This window comes from Gopherus evgoodei, chromosome 6 (assembly GCF_007399415.2).
Source record: "Gopherus evgoodei ecotype Sinaloan lineage chromosome 6, rGopEvg1_v1.p, whole genome shotgun sequence".
Classification (NCBI taxonomy): Eukaryota; Metazoa; Chordata; order Testudines; family Testudinidae; genus Gopherus; species Gopherus evgoodei.
Window position 1 is genome coordinate 91,937,028 of NC_044327.1, and position 21,603 is coordinate 91,958,630.

General features: G+C 41.0%; 1 protein-coding gene across 1 annotated transcript in view; it reads right to left on the reverse strand.

The window, feature by feature from the left end:
* Positions 1-20,393, reverse strand: part of HOMER1 (homer scaffold protein 1) — a 153,022-nt gene extending 132,629 nt beyond the window's left edge. Inside the window, 1 exon segment of the mRNA XM_030567547.1 lies at positions 19,260-20,393. Within this exon segment, the coding sequence (XP_030423407.1) occupies positions 19,260-19,264 (5 nt within the window). The 5' untranslated portion in view covers positions 19,265-20,393.
* Between the last annotated feature and the right edge of the window lie 1,210 nt (positions 20,394-21,603).

Genomic DNA, 21,603 nt, shown 5'->3' on the forward strand with positions numbered 1-21,603 from the left:
CACAACCTGCAATTGCCAAAAACAGGCAGAAATCAGCACTTTATGCATGTCCTGATGCCTAAATCTCTCCTATTCCCCAGTTTAATGGATGGGTCATGGTGGTAAGGCAGAGTACCTGTGATTTACTAGACAAAGCTACACTTAGTGTAGACATTTATTTTTCCATAAGTTTAAGTGGACTTTAATTGTATCTTTAATTGTAAAAATCAGAGGATTTAACCACTGTAACAGAGACACTTTATACTGATGCAAAAGTTACAGGAAATATTGTCCAGAACCAATGTATTTTGTGACCAGAAGTTTGATCTGATAAAGACACCTCCCCACCATAATGGATTGCCTTCAGACAAAAAAAAAGGGAGTCCCTGCATACATTAAGAGCACAGAGAAAAGAGCTGGTTAAAGCCCTGCATATTCTGTTGAAAGCTTCACCTAAATCCTGCAGCCCCTGTAGTAGTAGACTGGAAATTCTACAGTAAAAGGAAGGATTTTAATAAACTAAATACAAAAAATGAATGTAGTACAGTAGCCCTTCTCTTGTTTGATATTACTAAATCTATGTTGTCTCCATTTTTGATATGCTGTGGATGTCTGTAGTGACAACTCCTCACTGCATCATAGACATTAACAAGGTCCAAGCTTGAGGTTTTGGCAATGGGGTAGAGGATCATTCAAGTGTTTGGTATATGGGGACAAGTAGAAGGCAATTAAGCTCATGGAAGAGGCACACTTAAGCAGAAATATTCACTTAATCAGCAGTGAAGTAGTAAAGGTTGATATTTAAAAAATCATCAACTTTGGAGGAGATCACATCCAAGAGTAATTTTTCAGGCTAAGACTCAGGAAGTAACAATCAATTTACACCCTGCTCAGGGTTTTCTTTGCAAGCACAAAAGCTATTTTGTTTTGAGGAAAACAGATTCTGGAGCACAGGACGGATTCTACAATAAATTCTTCCACAAAGGAATGAAGCATAGTGGTCATAATGCAGCAGCAACAGAAGGTTCACCTGGCTATTATGTAGCTGTGGTGGTACGCACAACAGACTTCTATCTTGAACAGTCCCTTGAAAGTCATCTTTTTTTGGAAAGAATAAGTGTAATGCCAACAGACCTTGGTCGTTGGTGGGCAGGATCGAATTGGGGACCTCTGGAGCGTAGTGCATGTGCCTCTACCGCATGAGCTAAAAGCCAACTGACTCTTAGTTAAGGCTGTAGAACACTCTCTAGGTGCCACTAGATGGGACCGAACACCACACCCAGAAGGTGTGTGGGTTACATAAATGTGGGAGGATTTTGTTTTTTGAAAACCCCCAAAAATTGCATCCTCCAACCTCATTCTGTGGTTGGCCTTGTGCTCTACATCCTTCAACCTCACTTCTATAACCCTTCTGTAAAAGTACCTTATACCTTTTTCTGCACATTGGACTTGATCCTACTGACAAGACCAATCTGATATGTGACTCCAGATATAGAACATCCTGCTGTCAGCCAACTACCCAGGCAAGGATTGTTCACCCAATCAATGTCACTACCATCTACAGAAAGCATCTGCAGGTCATTCATTTCCATTTTATAGGAGGCACAAATAGCTTTACCACTACTGATCTTAAGTCCCATAGATTCTACAGTTTTTCACAGCTCTTCTACCACTAGCTGTAGTTGGTCCATGGTCTCTCCCAGTAAGGCAGTATCAGCCGCATACCCAAGATCCTCTAAAGATGAATCTTTAGATTTCACACCGCTTACTACTTTGGCCTCAGTCAGCTTTGTCATCAGATAGTCTATTAGAACATTAAAGAGCACAGGTGAGAGAATGCATCCCTGCTGTACTCCTGATTCTATTGAAAACCAGTCTATAATATAACTGTTGACCCTCACACAACTAAGTGTACTGCAGTACAGTTCCTCTGCTAAGCACACTAAGCCCTCAGACACCCCATACTGGTGCAGCAGTATGCACAGTGCTGATCAATACAATGAGTCAAAAGCAGCTGAAAAAAAAAATCTATAAACACAAAGTAAGCTTCTTATTGTCGCTCTAGTGTGGTCAGAAAGAGTCACCTGGAATTTATCTGCTATATTTCAGCAGCAAAAATAAGTTTTCATAAATTGGCACTAAGACTGTGGTCATTCTCCTTCTACGCATTTTCCATATCAACTTTAAACTCCTTGTCCTTGCCGTCAAGGCTCAGCCTCTGCCTCATCTCTGCCTTAATTTATTACCACTTTTCTCTTCACCCAATGAAAGAATTCTGCCTCATCTTTCCTCTTCACCTCTACTTTCTCTTATCTGTGTGCATTCTTCCAGTGCTATGTGTCTCAAACTCACTTCTTATCCCAGTGTGCTAAGCACCCGTCTTCTTTCAGTTCCATTCCAAAGACTCATTTAGCCCAGAAGCACTAACCTACATTAATAAAATTATCAGTTGCAAAGTTAAAAGTTTAAAGATAACGTTCCTTTGGTTCTCACAATGTATTCTAGGTCTATCGATTTAGACTGTAAGCTCATTTAGACATGGGCAGTATCTTCATCAGCACTGTGTACAGCGTTGATGGTTAAAGAGTGACAAATAATAAGAGGGGCTAAAATTGATATATACCCACTGTCTCCATCATCAATTTCCAAACAGTTCACATTTTCTTCCAGGCTTTAGAAGCATTCTAAGTTTTCAAAGGAATTGCTGATCCAGATCATAAGATCAGCCAATAACTATTTCACGCTACATGGGGCATTGGATGAGCATCTTTAAAAAAAGTAAATGAATTCATCTTACAGTAATAAGTATCAAATCAATTACACTCATTTTTAATAAGCACTGTATGTAGTACTCCAGGGCTATCTGCCATCACTGATCTGGCAAGTTACTCCTTTTCCTTACGTCTGGAAACATACTGCATAATAAAGACTGTTACATTATGGGAAGCCATGGTCCCTGACCCAAAAAGGAGTTGTGTGGGGGGGGTGACGAGGTCACAAGGTTATTGTAGGGGGGGCTTACAGTACTGCTACCCTTACTTCTACACTGCTGCTGGTAGTGCTGCTGCCTTCAGAACTGGCAGCTGGAGAGGTGGCTACAAGGCAGGAGCCCAGGTCAGAAGGCAGAGCCACCGCCAGTACCAGCGTAGAAGGAAGGATGGTATAGTATGGTATTGCACTGCCATGCTTATTTTCTGCGCTGCTGCCTTCAGAGTTGGGCCCTCAGTCAGCAGTCACCACTCTCCGCCACCCAGCTTTGAAGGCAGCAGTGCAGAAGTAAGGGTGCCATAGTATGGTATTGCCACCCTTACTTCTGTGCTGCTGCTGGCTGGGTGCTGCCCTCAGAGCTGGGCACCTGGCCAACAGCCGCTGCTCTCTGACCACCCAGCTCTGAAGGCAGTGGAGAAAGGTGGCAATATTGCGATCCCCCTAAAATAACCTTGTGACATACCTTCCGACAATCCCCTTAAATCAGGATCCCCAATTTGATAAACACTGGTCTCCCCCATGAAATCTCTAAAGCACACAAAAGACCAGATTTCATGGTCCGTGACATGTTTTTCACGGCTGTGAATTTGGCAGGACCCTAACAATGGTGTATCAACCTTGTGATGCCCACAATACTCTGAGAACGGTAAAGATCTGCTATAAGAATTATCTGTCGCTATATCCTCAGAACTGAAAAATAAAAAATAGTTTAAATGATTTGTAGCAACAGCCAAGCAGTAACACTAACGTTAAGAAGCTGGTTGGGAGTGTGAAAATAATTTAATGGAATGCAGCCAGCCTCTTCGCACTAGAATAAAGTTTTATAGTAGCATATAATCACCACCTAGTCTCCCAAAAGCAGCTAATCAGTTTCCAGGCCGCCTGGATTCATCACTCTAGATCTTCCGATGTGGATCCTTAGCAGGTGATGAAACTAACATTAAATTTATGTGTCTGTAGCACCATGAGTGCCTCCTCTGGGTCTGTCACCGCCCTCCTTCTGTAAAAAATCTGGGAAAATGCTGATCAGGCATCTGCTCTCAATTCCACAGAAGACAGAGAGATGTGGCTCAGTGATGAGTGCAGAGGGCTATGAAACAGGAATTCTCAAGTTCTATTCCTAGCTCCTACACAGACTCAAACCATTTTTAAAGATATCAGATAAAAGAGAAATTAAGATGTATAGTAAGTGAGAAGAGATGCTTTCAGGTAATATTTAAAGTAAGTGCATCAATGACTGGTAGAAAAAGGAGGGATTCTACCACATAGCAGCAGTATAGGTTGTAGCACAAATAGTACCAGTGGGAAGACTGGGAGAGGAGAAGGGGAACCAGGAGACAGACAACTGAGAAGGAGAATAGTCAGATCAAGTTCATAACATTTAGAACTGAATCCTGAAAAAGAAAAGAAAAAAGAGCCAGAAGAGCTGCTGAAAATAGTGATGTGCTCATGTGTCTTCCAGTGCGTGACAGCAGTAGCATTGTGGAGAGCTAGGATTTAGGGAGGCCACAGAAAAGAATGGTAATAATCAAAGGAGAAGATTATATGGAAAGAAAGTTTCACCACAGGCTGAGTCAAGGTAGTGATATACATGGGAATTGCTGAGGAGGTAGCAACAGGCATATTTTCAGGTATTGGAGATGCCAGAGAGAGAGTCTGAGGTCTAAGATGACACTGAGACTACTGACAATAGAAGTAAATGGAAGGTGCTTTGAGGTCATAATGGGAGAGCCATCAAAAGAGAAGAGCCTACTTAGATCATCCAGTCCATCTCAATGTCAAGCCAAGAGAGTTCTGTAGAGTACACTTTTTAAATATTTATTCCAGCCTAGTTTTAAAACTTGCAAGCAATGGTGTATATTTGAGGATATACTTTCTCTATTCCAAAACCCATATTATTTCTGTCTCCTTTTTCAGATACCATGCCCAGTAAAGAACAAAATGTCCCAAGCAAAGGCATGCCATTGACTTGGCATTATAACACTTATTTTCTATCAATCATTATGCATCTTCACATCTGATTTACATTTTGAACACCACTGCATGCTGATGATAAATTTTCATTGATAAGTCCACAATTATACCCATATTTTTTCAGCTAATTTTGACACCAGTAGAGTTAATCCTTTCAGATAGCATAACTTTACATTTATCAACACCGAATTTCATCGGCCATCATACTGCCCATACACCTATTTCTGTTAGGTCCTTCTGAAGTTCTCTCTAGTATCAATCACCCTAGATATTTGTGTGTCTTTTGCAAATGTGTACAACTAACACATAACTGCGTAACTTTGACTTTAAAGAAAATAATTACTTCATTTTTTAAAAAACTCTTCAGAGCTAGTACTTTGACAGTCTAGAAAACCATCTAGCACATATGGTGTACGTATGATTTGTTATTGTCAATTCCCTAAGATTCACAAAGTCCAAAAGCATGCTGACATTTCATTTTCAAAAACAGAAGTTTTTTTAAACAGAAGAACAACATTTACTAGAAACAAAATAAATGGCATAAAGAAAATAATTTATTTTGAAAATAGGTTTAAAGGTGATGTACAAGCAGAAGTTTGCAAATGCTGTTAAGTTTAGAATACATTGAATGCCCTAAATGACAAAGGTAAACCAGGAGAAGAGCTCTGTGTATTCTGAAAATGCCTGTTGGTGAAAGAGACGTCCAATTTAAAAAAAATATATATTACCTCACCTACCTTATCTCTCTAGAGGTAAACATTTACTATTAGGAGTTGTAGGGGACAGCAGGTGGAGACATGCTGTCAGAATAACTTCATTTCAGAATAACTAATGGTCACTACTAGTGATCTGGAGCATAGGTGTTACCCAGATGCCTGATTGCTCTTCTAAATAAATTTTCTTGACAGCATTTGGTGCTTCTCTCACCACACTAGCTAAACTCTTTTTTCAGGCCTTTGACCCATGCTATGCAACATACTCATCACTTCCATTCACCAGCTTCACTCTTCTTTAAAAGACAAATGAGCTAGTTAGTACATATTTAATTTCAAATTGCTATCACACCAGCCGGCCTAGTTAGATTTAACAACTTTCCCTACCAGCCAGTGAAAATTAACCTATTATGGCCACGAGCAGCAGAAGTGGAGTACAAACTGACCTATAAGACGTTTATTCTTTCTCTTGTGGCTTAAAGATGAGAGCTCAACATGCTCATTAGTATCTGCATCTACCTTGTCTGACAGACACTTGATGGTTTTCCTTCCATAAGCTTAGACAAAGGTGTCTCCTTGCAGTGGTATTGAATGCTCAAGCTCTATACTAAACCCTTAAGAAATCCACTGATGTATTGGTTAAAATGTTTGTAACAGTTTAACCCTCACTTTTTAATTTAGCAACTTAAATAACTTGAGTGTTTTGAACTGGATGAGTTCTTACAAAGCTAAATGGCTGCAAATGGGGGTCTTAACATTGTGGACAATGTTTTAAATGATCACTCTCAGAGCTATGCTCATATTTTTTTCAAATTCCTGGAACAAAACCAACACACCGGGTGGAAGCTTTGGCTTCCTACATCCAGTTGGCTACTCAGCTACTCTTCACTCCTCTCTCCACGCCAAACACACAACTATGCCACAGGCAATCTCGTACTTGTGCTACTGTAACTTTCTCCTCTTGGTCTCCTTGCTCAATTTCCTCCCGGCCATCCGAGATACCACGCCTAAAATAGATTCTCCTGACCCCTGCCCAGTTACTCTCTCCACTGAAAACATCCATGAACTGTCTTACCTTTATCAAGTTCAGATTTCTCCTACTGCCCTTCAAGATTCTACATGTGCTATCCATGCTTATTTCTTCCTAATCCTATTTTTTTCTCCACCTAGATCTCCTTCCTCACCTCTTCCTTTGCATTTCCCATTCATCTCTGGACACTGTTTATACATATTGCTATCACATGTAAAGTCCTTTCTGGCCCTGCTGAACAAGGCAATCACCTTCTTCATTCAAATCCCTTTCTTAAACTCAATATTTCCACAAAGCATCAAGTGTTAAACCACTTAAAAACAGAAAGCACTATTCTACACCCATATGCAACATTTACTACACTAAAACCCATTCTCCTAGTCATCCAATGCATTTTGTATCTGGATTTTGAAGGTTGAAAATTCTTTGTGGCAGTGACAGGATCATCCGACATGTTTTGTACAGTGATAAGGACACTGTTAGTAGTCCAGTTAAATATTTGAGAGAAGAAACATTAAAAAGAGAAGAATGGAAAATAAAAAAAAAGTTGAAGCAAGTTGAACCAACATAGGTTAGTTTTGTATACAATTCAGAGTATGCATCAGTGGGTATTGGAAATTAGAAGTCCATAACTCATATGAAAGTACAGATGGTACAATGCCTTGTTTGAAAGTCAGTAGGCTAAATAACTGCTAGGGACCCAAATTACTTATGTAACTAGAATGCTGGTGAAAAAGCCACCAATTACCAGCCATTTTTTCTCAGTTTCCGTCACTGATTTGTGTATACACAAACCAATGGCTATTCTTTTACTCAGCAAGTTTCTAGTAAGAGACAAAAAGGATACATACAGTTATGACAAGAAATTCTGCAGCAGCTTCCTATTGCTAAATGGAAGTTTATAAAGAATTGAATAGGAAAATACTACAAGCAGGACAGCAGCCAGTAGGCAGTTTATTTTGATATACGCCATTGATTTTACATGGTCTTACTATTTTCAGTTTTCAATATGCTAATAATTTTTGTATTGACAATTCCTAGCTGCATCATAAGACTTGGGTAACACTGGAGGTTTTCACAGCTGGGTAAGGGAGAGCTAAGCCTTTTGGCACCCGAGAGGCATAGGCTGCATGGTTGGCAGCTAGGAATGGTGGAACAGATTTTTCAGCTGAATACTTCATTGCTAAAAATAAATCAAATCTTCACCTTTCAGACTTAAGAACTCACTGAGTTGCATGAGAATTCACACTTCTCAGAGCTATACTTCTAGGCTAATGTAGATTTGAGACTTTTCACCCTAACTTACGCTGGTCACATCCACAGTGTCTTTGCAACCATACAGATGAGAAGCATTTTTAAAACCCCTAAATTCAATAATTTAACTTGTGGGAATGGGTCATTTCCATAGCCAAGGAACACAAGAGGACCTACTTATACTTAGGTTTATGTTGTCAACAAGGTACTTGTAGAGAATCATGAAAGAGTACTTGTCCTAATAAGAAACCAACCCAGCCCTCCAGATGGTCACAGAAAACTCTCCTAGATTAAACCCTATGCCTCATGCCCAGAGAAGATGGGGAGAACAGGCCCAATGTTTGTGAGGATACAGCCTTGGCTCCTGCACCCAGAGCTAGCCAGGCACCATGGTGGGGTGCAGTACTTACTCGATGAGGTAGTAAATTAAACTGTGCATATTTGGCAGGTGGAGGAGGTTGGAGGGTAGAAAAGAAGCAGGAGAGGAACTGTGAATTTGAATCACAATTTCTCTCAGAGCTGTTTAGCTACCAGACATCCTTTCAAGCCAGCCAAGCCCAAAAGGTGCAAACTAGTTGACTTCATACTTGTCGGTGACAACCAGCATAAAGATATAGGAAATCTAGGTTTACCCTGATTTTTCAAGTGAAAGCGTCAGTCAGTTACACTTGGAATGAGAGCAGCTGGATGCCTGAATACAGTCTTTCTGGACTGGTGTTATTGTTTTTGTAGTAGTAATGACTGCTGTCATCAGCATTATATTTGCCAACAGAACAAAGATATCAATCACAGTATGCTTCGGTGTCATGCCAGCAGTGTGTGTTTGATTTCTAATCCTGTTATTTAATTCCTTGGAACTGCAATGTATTCCATGCTCTTCCTTCCCAGAAACCAGTAACTTGCAATATTACTACTACCACTGGTAATTTTGTCTGACCCCAAAACTGTGCAAAGTTAGAAGCGTTAGGATGCTGCTATCTCTAAATTTAGTCCTCGGACCCTATTCTAATGGTGTCTTACATGGTTCCCTTATGATCATTGCACTTAGTCATCCTTTTTAATTTAATCCTAAGAGACTATATTACAGACATTTGTAAGAAATCAACATTTGAGAGATTTTAAATCTTGTTAAAAGTCAGGAAATTCAGATTAAAAGGTCCCAAGAGCAGCCTTTAAAAGGCATATTTGCTTAGAAGTAAAGATCCTATTAATGGTGGCACATTATATGAAAACCTTCAAAATTGAAGACTTTTACAGGACCATGCTTTCAAATTAAAAATCTGTCCACAAAGAGATAAATTCCTACCTACCACTATAGCCTTAACTCCAAGCTTCTCAATTTGTATAGTTTTGGGGTTTTTTTGGTGCTTGGCAACTCTGTCAACACACTCTTCTGTTTATGCCCTTCATGGAGGTAAAGATTATGTCAGTATCATATCACAGAGTTAAAGAGGAAAAAAAAAAAAACACTTATTCCTTTACTCTACCACCAAGACAATGAACCCCCCACACATAGTGGATTGGAAACTAGAGCTAGGAGTCTGAAACCCAAGCTGCATCATGAAGAATAACAGCTTCAGTCTGTTGGTTTTGCAAGTTTATTCATTCTTTCAACAACATCTGAACCAGACATTTTTGCTCTTTGAGGGTAAGAGAGAAAGGAAAAAAAATATTTTTGAAAGAAATGCATAATGAAGCATGCACACTTACTTTTTCAGTTCAAGTCTCATCCTAATTCTCCACTAGTTCCTGCTAATTCAATCACATCTTTCATTATATGAAACACAAAGTCTATAAATGAGCATGTCCTTTAGATTTAAATAAATAATAAATAATAATAATAATAAATAATAATAATAATATCTGATCAACAGAAACTGTCCTGTCTACTTACGTATTTCAAAACTTCTTTACATATACACAATTTGAGATACATTGGAAGCTATAGTTACAAGATTAATATTTGACCAAGGTGATATGGACAGTTATTTTACACAGATATCTGTAATCCACTTTTACAAACACTAAATCAGTATGTTTTTCTCCCTATGCATTACTGTACCACAGATAGATAAGCAACAATTCTGATTTAAAAAAAGATTAGCCACAAGGTTCAACATTAAGTTGCAGTGCTGTCATAAACAAATAGCTAAGGGTTACTGTCTCTTTCCCCTGAAGCACCTGACCAGAGGACCAATCAGGAAACCAGATTTTTTTAACTTTGGGTGGAGGGAAGTTTGTGTCTGAGTCTTTGTGTCTGTCTGCCTGCTTTCTCTGAGCTTTGAAGAAGTAGTTTCTACTTTCTAGTCTTCTGTTTTTAAGTGTAAGGACAAAGAGATCAGATAGTAAGTTATATGGTTTCTTTTCTTTGGTATTTGCATGAATATAAGTGCTGGAGTGCTTTGATTTGTATTCTTTTTGAATAAGGCTGTTTATTCAATATTCTTTTAAGCAATTAACCCTGTATTGTGTCACCTTAATACAGAGAGACCATTTGTATGTATTTTTCTTTCTTTTTATATAAAGCTTTCTTTTAAGACCTGTTGGAGTTTCTTTACTTCAGGGAAATTGAGTCTGTACTCACCAGGGAATTGGTGGGAGGAAGAAATCAGGGGGAAATCTGTGTGTGTGTTGGATTTGCTAGCCTGATTTTGCATTCCCTCTGGGTGAAGAGGAAAGTGCTTTTGTTCCCAGGACTGGAAACGGAGAGGGGGAGTCACTCTGTTTGGATTCACAGAGCTTGTGTCTGTGTATCTCTCCAGGAGCACCTGGAGGGGGGAAGAGAAAAAGGATTATTTCCCTTTGTTGTGAGACTCAAGGGATTTGGGTCTTGGGGTCCCCAGGGAAGGTTTTTCAGGGGGACCAGAGTGCCCCAAAACACTCTAATTTTTTGGGTGGTGGCAGCAAGTACCAGGTCCAAGTTGGTAACTAAGCTTGGAGGTTTTCATGCTAACCCCCATATTTTGGACGCTAAGGTCCAAATCTGGGACTAAGGTTATGACATGGTGGCAGAGGTGGGATATAGACAGAAGCCAGTAGGAATATTATATTTTTCTTTTCTCTGCTAAGGGCTTTTTAGCAGAGAGAAACAGTTTGGTTTTAAAAGGGAACCAGAGAGAATTTTTTTTTCTGCTCTCTCTGGCAGTTTGTGGCTTGCATGTTAAGCAAGAAGTCATTAAGGTGCTAATAAGAGTCTTTTGTCACACAATAGCACTCCCATTGAGAGTCATTACCAGCACTATATATATGCAAATAAAGTGGTTTTTCAGGTTTACTTAACATTGAAGATAAGCTAAAGGCACTGTTGCTAGGCAGACTTCAGGAGGCAACAGAGAGCCTGCAGTTCAGAAGATAAACACCGGAGGGCACCCCAACACAAGAAAACAGGAATCATGACTTCTACGGCAAAAATTGAGGCCGAAGACCAATTCAAAGAAGCTGAACACAGGCGACAACTGGAAATAAAACAAAAAGAGATGGAGATGAAAGAAAGAGAAGAACAAATCAAACAGGCAGCACACAAAAGAAAACTAGAAGAAGAAGAGGTGGCCTACCGAAGAAAACAAGCAGAAGATGAGTTGGCCCACAGAAGGAAGCAAGAAGAAGAAGAGGCGGCCCACCGCCGAGACATGGAAAAACACCAAAAAGAATATTGAATAAACAGCCTTATTCAAAAAGAATACAAATCAAAGCACTCCAGCACTTATATTCATGCAAATACCAAAGAAAAGAAACCATATAACTTACTATCTGATCTCTTTGTCCTTACACTTAGAAACAGAAGACTAGAAAGTAGAAACTACTTCTTCAAAGCTCAGAAAAAGCAGGCAGACAGACAAAGACTCAGACACAAACTTCCCTCCACCCAAAGTTGAAAAAATCCGGTTTCCTGATTGGTCCTCTGGTCAGGTGCTTCAGGTGAAAGAGACATTAACCCTTAGCTATTTGTTTATGACAAGTGCTGAATAGAGGTGAAAAATAAGAGTAAGCAGATAATTTTTGATGGACCTACTATTATAAGAAGGAATTTTATTTTTTAAATGTGTAACTTTCTGTGCCCGCCTTTATATTACTTGTTGTCTTGGCCCCTTAGGGTGTGCGTAAACTGCCAACACCCACAGATGGCATAAACATGGCCATACTGGGTGAGACTTACAGGTCCATCTAACACAGTCTTCAGACAGTGGCTAATGCCAGGTGCTTCAGAATGAATGAACAGAACAGGTAATTATCAAGTGATGCATCCTCTGTCACCCATTCCCACCTTCTGGCAAATAGAGGCTAGGGACACCCAACCTGGGCTGCTGGACCATTTAACTGCTATGTAGATGTTCCGGCTCAGGCTGGAGACAGGCTCTAGGACCCTGCAAGGTGGGAGGGTCCCAGAGCTCAGGCTACAGCCAGAGCCAAAACGTCTCCACAGCAATTTAACAGCCCCACAGCCTGAGTCAGCTGGTGCTGGCCAGCCATAGGTTTTTAATTGCAGTGTAGACTTTCCCTATGATTCTTGAGTTGTTCTTTTTAATAAATAAATAAATAACATTTAGCCAGTAGTGGTGCATTCTGCTTCTAATACAAGTGACTAATATTGCACTAAGCAGTCATGCTGGTTTGTTTTCATCCTTTTTTAAGTGGATTGTATATTAAAGCTATTCATAAGAACCGGTGGTAATTCCATTATCATTTGCAAGCCATAAAAAGACACACTCAGCAGCCCGCTAATCTATTTTGAAATGACATGTTAACAATGAGATATGCAATGCAGCAGTGTCTGTAGTCTTAGCCACAGTTTTCATTTATTATGTATTTGAAAGACATCCCAAGAATAAAACGACTTGCAAATAATCCTCTGGTATCCACCATGTTTGTCTTGAGATATTAAGGGTGAAATCCTGGGCACACTGAAGTGACAGGGAGTTTTGCTATTGACTTTAGCAGAGCTAGGATTTCACCCTTAGGCACAGTTTTCGTCCTGATCTAGCTATACTACTGTACCAAAAAAAAAATAATAATAATAATAAATTGGTGCGACCCCTAGAGCTACAGTTATACCAATATGAAACCAGATCCATACCAATTTCACTGTGTTTATCTCTAAACTAACAGTTGATTAATACAAAAGGTTTTTTTGGGGGGGGGAAGATGGGGGATGGTTTAATGTATCTAACAAACCTATAACATGCTCCAGTTTTATTAGGGAGCAGGACTGGGAGAGAAAGATGTCTTCAGCCCAATCTACTCCATGCCTATGTGCTGAAAAGCTGCAAAAACAGTTTTAATCTTCTCATGCCTGTTTCAAGGCCATAAAAAACGCATGCTTTAAGTGTGTGGAGTTCCCGACCACATTACTTCCTCAGGTAATAGTCCATGAACTATTTAGTATTAAGAACAAACACAAACTGGACTCTTTCTAGGCATTTATACCTCACTCATCTAGTACATACACTTTGGGGTGTACATCTGTAACAAGAGTTCTTGTTACTACACTCCACCCCTGCCAGAGGAAAGGGTATGATTTTTTTAAGTGTTAAAAAAGTATTTAAATGGAAAAGCAGTGGCAATGAAAATTATTTTGTCCTGAAAGTGCCATGATCACGAATGCATTACCAAAAAGCTCTGCCCTCATACTTATAAGCAATATTTCCAACTTCTGTAGGAGACCACTACTGATGAGAAAAGCTGGTTCTTGAGTTAGCCTGAATCCAGCACATTAGGTAGCTTGGAAAAAAAAAATCAGGATAAGAATCTTAAATTTGATGTAGTGTCCAACAGGGGACATCATATCCTAGCTGGCTGTTTAGTAAAAGGTCCAGTTTGTGGTGTGTGAAGGTTTCTAGTATTGTCAAATATAGTTTAATACTCAGTTAACATAGTCTGGAAGAAGAAATATAAAGGGCAGACAATCTCTGAATTGCTTTGAAAAAAAGAAAAAAAAGGTGAAAATGACATTTCTTTTCTCTGTTTTATAAATCCCTCATATGGATATTTAAGTTGTCTAGCATGTATCTCTATGCTGTAAGCCCAAACAAAATGGTTCAGCACAATTCAATGTAGATTTTACAACCTCAATTGTAAGTTTCCCTTTAAGACTAGAGTCTGTTGGGGTGGGGGGAGAGGCAGAGGGATTGACTGAGACTTAGGCTACATCTACATTGGCAACTGAATGACAAAACTTTTGTCTTTCAGAGATGTTAAACCTCCCACCCCCCAAAAAAAGTTTTGCCGCAACACGCACCAATGTGAACAGCGCATTGTCCTACCGACAACACAAGTGCAGCTTGTTGGTAGCGGAAGTTTTTTGTCGGCTCTACAGCTGCTACGCTGCATGACTTTTAGTGGCACAGCTGCAGCGACATAACCATGTTGCTAAAAGCTGTGCAGTGTAGCCATAGCCTAAGTGTAACAACTTGCCTGTTTAAGGGTTTTTCCCAAAGTGCATTAAGCTACTATGCACTAAGGCAGTAAGAGTGTCCACATGGGGAATTATTGCACATTAGCTACTCCACGCTAACTGCAGGGTCTCCCTCCTCCCTCCCCCACGAGGCTAAACCCTTGGTATATTATCTCAGAGACAGAGTCCCACACAATTAAAGAAAAATCCACTTTTTAAAGAAGATTTAAAGAGACCATACATATATATTTGCTAAAAATTGGAGTGTTAGCTAGATGCCTGAGACTCAGACCACATGTAAATGAGTCAAAATTAGGGTAATCAATCAGCTAGAAATATGCATTCTGCCAGGTGTCTAAAAAGAGCCCTGGCATGCACTACTTCAAGTACTCATGTGGAACTTCTGTTTCAGTAAAGCGAATAGTATCTGTGGAATAAGTACACACATACTACTTTCTACAACATTCTCTAGTTGATGATAAAGCCTTGCTATCCTGACTGTGCAATCTCCTAGCAATTTTTTCAAGTGCTAGTGCATGCAAAAACATACATGTGTTAATGTCTGCAGCTACACCCAAGGACTGGAGGCTGACAAGTGTCATAACTGTCATTAGAAAAAAAGAAAACAAAGATAGCAATTACTGTAATTTTTTGATCATTCAGCAAGGGTAAATAAAAGGCAAAGTGGTTAACAATTTCTTTGTATTTTCAATAAATATTTGACAAAGTCCTGCAAAAAGGCTATTAAGGGAATTAATAATTTGCTGGGGGCCTGAAGGATGTTCACCAGCTCACTGCTGCTGTATAAATTTGTAGTCATTCCTACCTACCCAAGCCATATGAAAGAAAGAGTTGACAAACATCCAGAATTGTTCTGGAGTCTCCAGGAATTAAAGATTCATCTTTAATTAAAGATTATGTCATGATGAAACCTTCAGTCCAGAAATACATCCAGCCAAAACTGGTAACCCTAATGAAAGAAGAAGATTACAGGGCAAAGGTAGTGTAATAAACCAGGATCTTATCCAGGAAAGTACAAGAGTAGCCAAGATCAGGTTTCACTTTGCAAAGTTAACAGCTGTTGCCCAAGTTCTTCATAGCAGAACTGGTATTTAAATATATTTTTCAGTTATCTTTAAAAAGGGGGTGACCAACAAATTGGCAGACCTTCTAGATGACAAAGCTGTTTTCACTAAGTTAAAACAAAGAAGGTCAACAAGCAGCAAAATTGCAGGTGAAATTCTGTGTTAAACAATAAAAGGTAATACTCATGAGTAGTGTAAACTATTCCTTCTAATGGGACTTGGATTGAAATTACCCTGCAGACGCTCAGGAAACAGACAGTGAGTGAATGACTGGAGATATAGAAATTTGTATACAAGGAGAGACCAACAATATTAGAACTGTTTAGTGAGATGAATCAAAGTGGGGATAATGAAAAGGTATGAATTAATGAATGTTACAGACAAAACTAGATCAGGCATTTCTATTTACCTTTTCTTACATTACAAAAGCAAAAGGGACATTCAATGACACTGAAATGGAACAAACTGAAGACTGAAAAAAGGAATACTTTACACAGTGCATAGTTAAGCTATTTGCCACAAGATGCTGAGGCTATGAATTCAAGAGCTTAGAAGGATAATATTTATAGTGTCAGTAAGAACATCCAGTTACATTAGATATGACTAAAACAGAAAGCTTCTCTTTTGAACAGTTTACTCCACAATTGTCTATATGCGGTTTCTTGTGTCTACCTCTGAAGCATCTGGTACGAAGCGCTGAAATAGGTATACCACTGGTGTGGCCTGGTACCAGTTTGTATGTTCATAGGTTGAGTGAGAGGTGTGTAGAAAAACAGCACCTATTAAGTATTAGATATGTTGATAAAATAGATGCACCCCTGCCTAAATGTTTGAATTACCAACTGCCTCACTGCTTCTATCAGAGTAGCCATGCACTCTTGTAACTTGACTCTAAAGGATTAAACTTCAAGAGTTTACAGTCATTCACTTTGCATACCACTTGAATTCATTTTGAATAGAAGCTTGAAGAAAAAGCCATGATCGAGATAACTTTAGAAATTGTTGTGTTACAGTTGCTATATCTTACATTAGAAAAAGCATCTACACAAATATCACAGAGTGCCCTCTAACACAAAAAAGGACTTCAGACCCATGAAGGGGACTGATACTTCATGCTATGTGCTTTTCAACACTAGCAAAATTGCCCATTCTCAACAGTGGATTCAGCTGAATCTTCGCTAAACGTGGTACCCATGCATTCACTGTGAAACTTGTCAGGAACAGGTAAGTGTAGACACGGCTATACAGCAATAGTCTTAGCAATGGTTAATATCAGCATTTCTAATCTGATTGTACCCATTCCTTTACAAGGAAATCTGCAGAGAGAATAGTACAGTTTCTGAGTTAATACATTTCTCTACATTATCTAGCATGCACTCTCTCTGAAGAGAGACATTCTTCAGATGAAGATCTGCTAGTGATTTGCTGCTGAAATTACTCAGTTAGAGACCTACTCTCTGGGAAGCCATTTTTGTAGTCTCTCCTCCTCTCTCTATACTCCAAAAGCCCCTCACATTTTATATATTTGTAATAAATATTTACAGAAACTTCCACCTCCTCTACTAGAAGAGGTAATTTGCACTGGTTAATTAACAAAAAATAACTAAACACACTTTAATTTCTCCGCAATGGTGAAATATTCTGTTTATGTTGGCTAGCTTTTATTTTCAGAAATGATAAAGTTGTGAAGGGGTCAGGAACTCATTACTTTTTACTACAGAACAGTGAAAACATGGGTATTGGGCAGAATTCATGTGTGTGTATATATATATACACACACACACACACACACACACACTCGGGTAGCATTAAGTATGTTCATATTTTTCAGTGCTCTGTGAAGGACAAAGTACATTTTCCGTTCATATGTGGAGTAAGATCAACTAACCAAGTTCTTAGAAAAACTATTAAGAGCAGACTTTAGTAGTATTTTGAAAGACGTCCAAAAGCAACAGTTCCTACATCAGAATTAAAACTGCACTAAGGTCTGTACAGTATTTATATTCTATGAAGACCCCGCAATCATTTAGCCACTTGTATCACAAGGAGTTACCTACATTACTGCTTGCTTGAATACATCTTCCATGTATGTAGCTTGCTGCAAATGAAAAGTGAGTTGGGTTGTTGTCTGGTGGTTGAGTGGAAAAGAAGAGAGAAAGCAAGAATATAACATATAACCTATGAACAAGAGAGGTGCATCACTGGGATCTAAAAGATTATCAATCTATTCATCCTATGCCATTAGATAAGATTAGTCTACTCCAGAACTACATACCAGAACATATTCAGAACTACCTAAAGCCCCGCAACTAGCTGCTGAAAAAACTGGAGGAGATTTAAAATGCCCATTTAACTGTCCTTGAGGAGAAATGCACTTTTCACTTCCCAGCACAAACCCCTATATGAATGAGACACTGAAGAACCATAACTTGTCTTGAGTCACATTTCTGTTTGAAATGCTGGCCTTACTATTGTATAAAGTTAGTATAATTACAAAATGTTAGGGAAAAAAGTGATTTTTTGAGGTTTACTCTGTGCATATGATAACATTTTCTTTATAATCCACACTACTGTTTCCTGTGTATAGTGAATTAGTCAAATATCCCCCACTGATGTTCCGTGCAAAGAATAAGGATAAAGATAAATATAGAGAGAGATCATATGATTTTTCCATTATATTTGGTAGGGGCTGCACAACTAAGTGTGCTGCTTGGGATGACTTCAAGACTTATTAAAATTCCAGTTGGCCATGAGAAAAGATTTCTGGAATGGCTAAGTCACTTCATAGCCTAAATGACTTAAAATTTACCCCACCTCTCTACTTTACAAGTTCTGATTTACACAGATAATTAGTGGCCAGTGGTTTTCCAATACAGAGAACACTCTATAAAAGCTGGGAAAACTATACATTAGATCTAATTTCTCTTTGGTAGGGAACCTGGAAGAGGAGCTAGAACAAATGTTTCCTTTCCTGGTACCTACTGTTAAGTCAATGTAACAAGCTATACTTTAAACTATGGTTCAACTCTGAAAGTGACTAAAAAATGTCACTGAAAGTTTTCAAGTTTCTCTCAGTCTGGGATCTGAAAGTCAAGCTGGGTTATCTTCTTCTTCTGTGTCAGCATCAGAAAGAGAATTCTGCAAACCAAGTTGTGACCAATGAAACCCACACAACTCTGTCATCTTTGGTGGATTTGCATAGGTTACTAAATGTAATTTATTAAATAATTCTGAGGATGCCCAAATAATAGAATGCAAATCGCTTTCTTAGCTGATCTGGCCCTGCAAAGTCAAGAGGAGTAAAATGGTTTGTCACAATGCAAATAGGTATGACTGGAGTCACACAAGGAAATGATCAGTTCAATATAGAGATGCCATTTTCATTCACTTTTCAGAGTAAAAATTAAAAATGTAAACATGAAATAGATGGTAGCCAAATCTGGAAGGGGCAGAAACACCAATTTGATGTTTTTCTAGCTATCATTTCAGGTCTTGTTGCTGAAATATTCCCTAGTTCCCTACTCAACTTGTTAGCAGAAACCTGTTATAGAAATAACAGTGTCCTTTAATACAACTCCTGGTGCCCCATCCAAGTCCATAGTGCTGAGAGACCAAAGACTATATCACATGGCCACGAAAGCATTCATTCTACTAAAGTTAAAATGAAATTTCTACATACCAGACTTCCTGTACCTTTTCTTATTGACAACAGAATTTAAAAGCTGGTTTGTTCTGCATTTCATGTGGGACCTATGTATTTTGCTTATAACTTGTGAACCACCTGGAAACCCAGTTCCTTTTTATGTTCCTCTTGACAAGTCCATTTCTTAGTATGAAATCCTTACCCCATGATGCCCAATCGAGACTTGCACCAAAGTTGCTCTATAGACGATTCCCAGAGGATTTTCCTCGCCTCTCCACTACACTGTTGGTTCTCTACCCCTCTGGTCCGACGTTCCCTTGGCGATGCTGACACGAGTCTGGGTCACCACGTTTCCCGACTGAATATCCCAGGCGTTTCAGAGAAATCCAAGTGGCCCCGCGCCCCTATTAGCAGGGCTTAAGCGCTGCCCTAGCGGGTCAGCGCCTCCCACAATCGGAGTCCATAGGCATGTGCGGTTGTAGCCAAAGAAATCACAATCCTCTTTGGAAGGAGAAGGAGCCGAGGCGTCCTAAGGAAGAAGCCCGAGACGGGTTTCTCCCATATCCTCTCGCAGCACGGTTTTCGCCTGTATCTCCAGCCCGCTGCCAGGGGAGATGGCCTCGGAGGTAGCAGCAGACAGCAAATCCCCTCCCCACAGCCAGCCAGCCTCTCCTTGCGCGGGGAGAACGGGAGACGCTCGCCTCTCACGGGAGCGAGGGACCCTGCAGCAGCGTTTATCCCTCGGGTAAGCAAAGCCCCAGGGCAGCGCGAGCTCGGGGTATGTCAGGTGCAGCGCGGGATGCGGCCGGCGTTATGCGCAGCGGTGGCCGCCGCCTCTCCCTCTAACACCCCCGCCGGCGGCAGCAGCGACAGGATGGGGGGTATCGATTCATTTTCCCGAGCAGCAGGCGGAGGCGGAGCGAGCCGTTTCACCGGCGCTGGCATGAGGCTCCCAGAGAGCGGCGGCAGCAGCAGCTATGGGGGAGCACCAGTGGCACGTCCCCCGCAGAGAGAGGCCCCCCTACCGGCCGTGGAGACGCGGGGCGCCGCTCCCTCTTCCAGCGGGGACGGGTCCTTTCAGTCACGCCTCATCCTGCAGCGAGCGGGCGAGCATCTTTCTCCGGGCTCGGAGAGGCGGATCAATCATCGAGAGCGGCAGCTGGGGAGGGGAGCGGCAGCGCCCCCCACTCCCGTGTGCCGCAGGGGCACGGTACAGACCAAGGGTCGGAGCCGCGCGGGACTCCCGCTCCCTGGCCCCGCACACGGCGGCGAGATCCCAGTGTCGTGGCTGGGAGCTCAATGTCGGGCTGTACCCGGCTGCTCCAGCGCCGCCAGCTCCCCGCGCACCTCCCCCCTCCCTCACACCCGCCCCCGCTCCGCTCCTTCTTTGCCTGCCTAGCTCCCGGGAACAGGCGCTGCTTGCCCCGGCCCCCTCGTCTCTCTCTCCCACCCCTCGGGCACTGGACGAGGCGCTTGTTCTGTCCGCAAGACCGCAGCGACTTAGCGGTCCCGGCTGTGCACTTGCCCCGCCTCCTCCCCGCGGCCGGGCACCCTACAGTCCCCAGCAGGCTGCGCCGCGCACTCCCTCCCTATGCTCTGCAGCCCCGTCGCTCCCCACAGCGGCACCTGCTCGCTCTGTCTCCATCCTCCGCTTGGGGACCTTTAAATAGGAGACGTCAGCGCGTTCCCCTACGCACTAACGTCACACACAGCTCCCGGCGCTGACGTCATCAGGGTGCGGGGGATGATGTCAAAGTGTGCCACGCCGCCGGAAGCGCTTCTATATTAGGGAATGAAACAGGAGAAGTAGAGGGAAATCTCGGCTACCGCCCACTTCAGTGAGTGATCTTCCCTAGAGTACTGGCTGTGCCTTGTCCTAGCGCATCCATCTCCTACCTCCTCTGCCCACCTCACTGATTCTGCTCAGAACATCGGGTGTTCAGAAAATGGGAAGAAATCTGGAGTCTGCTGATTCTTGGTTCCAAAGTCGCAAACTGTACCATCAAAATAGTGAACAAGTCCAGCTGCCTCTAACCCTACCAGAAAATAAAAATCCAGACCCAGATGTATCTCAGAGAATAAACACTACAAAAACTTGGAATCTCTGAGACCTAGCCAAATTTTGGTTTCCCTCTCTACCGCCTTAAATTCCATAGCCTGGATAGAGAACAGTTATAGCTGGATCTTTGCAATCTTTGGCCTAAAACCCCCAAATGTATAAACTAAATATAAAATAAGTATATATCTACATCATCACCATAAAAAAAATCCAGAACCTGATGGATTGCAGCCCAATCCAGTGCCTGCCTCTCTGCCAATTTTAAATTCCAATTTGGGTTTTTTGGTGTTCATCCTATCAAAATTTAACAGCTCCCACTGCACCAAAAAAATCCTGATCCTGTTGCAAATTGGCACACTGGCACCATAAAGATATATATCCAGCCCTTAGATCCAGCTACTTTTACAAATCCCCCCTCCACATTCTACCAGATAAATTCAGAAGTTCAGCACCTTCTCCAGTTTTACTGCAAAAATCTAGATCCTCA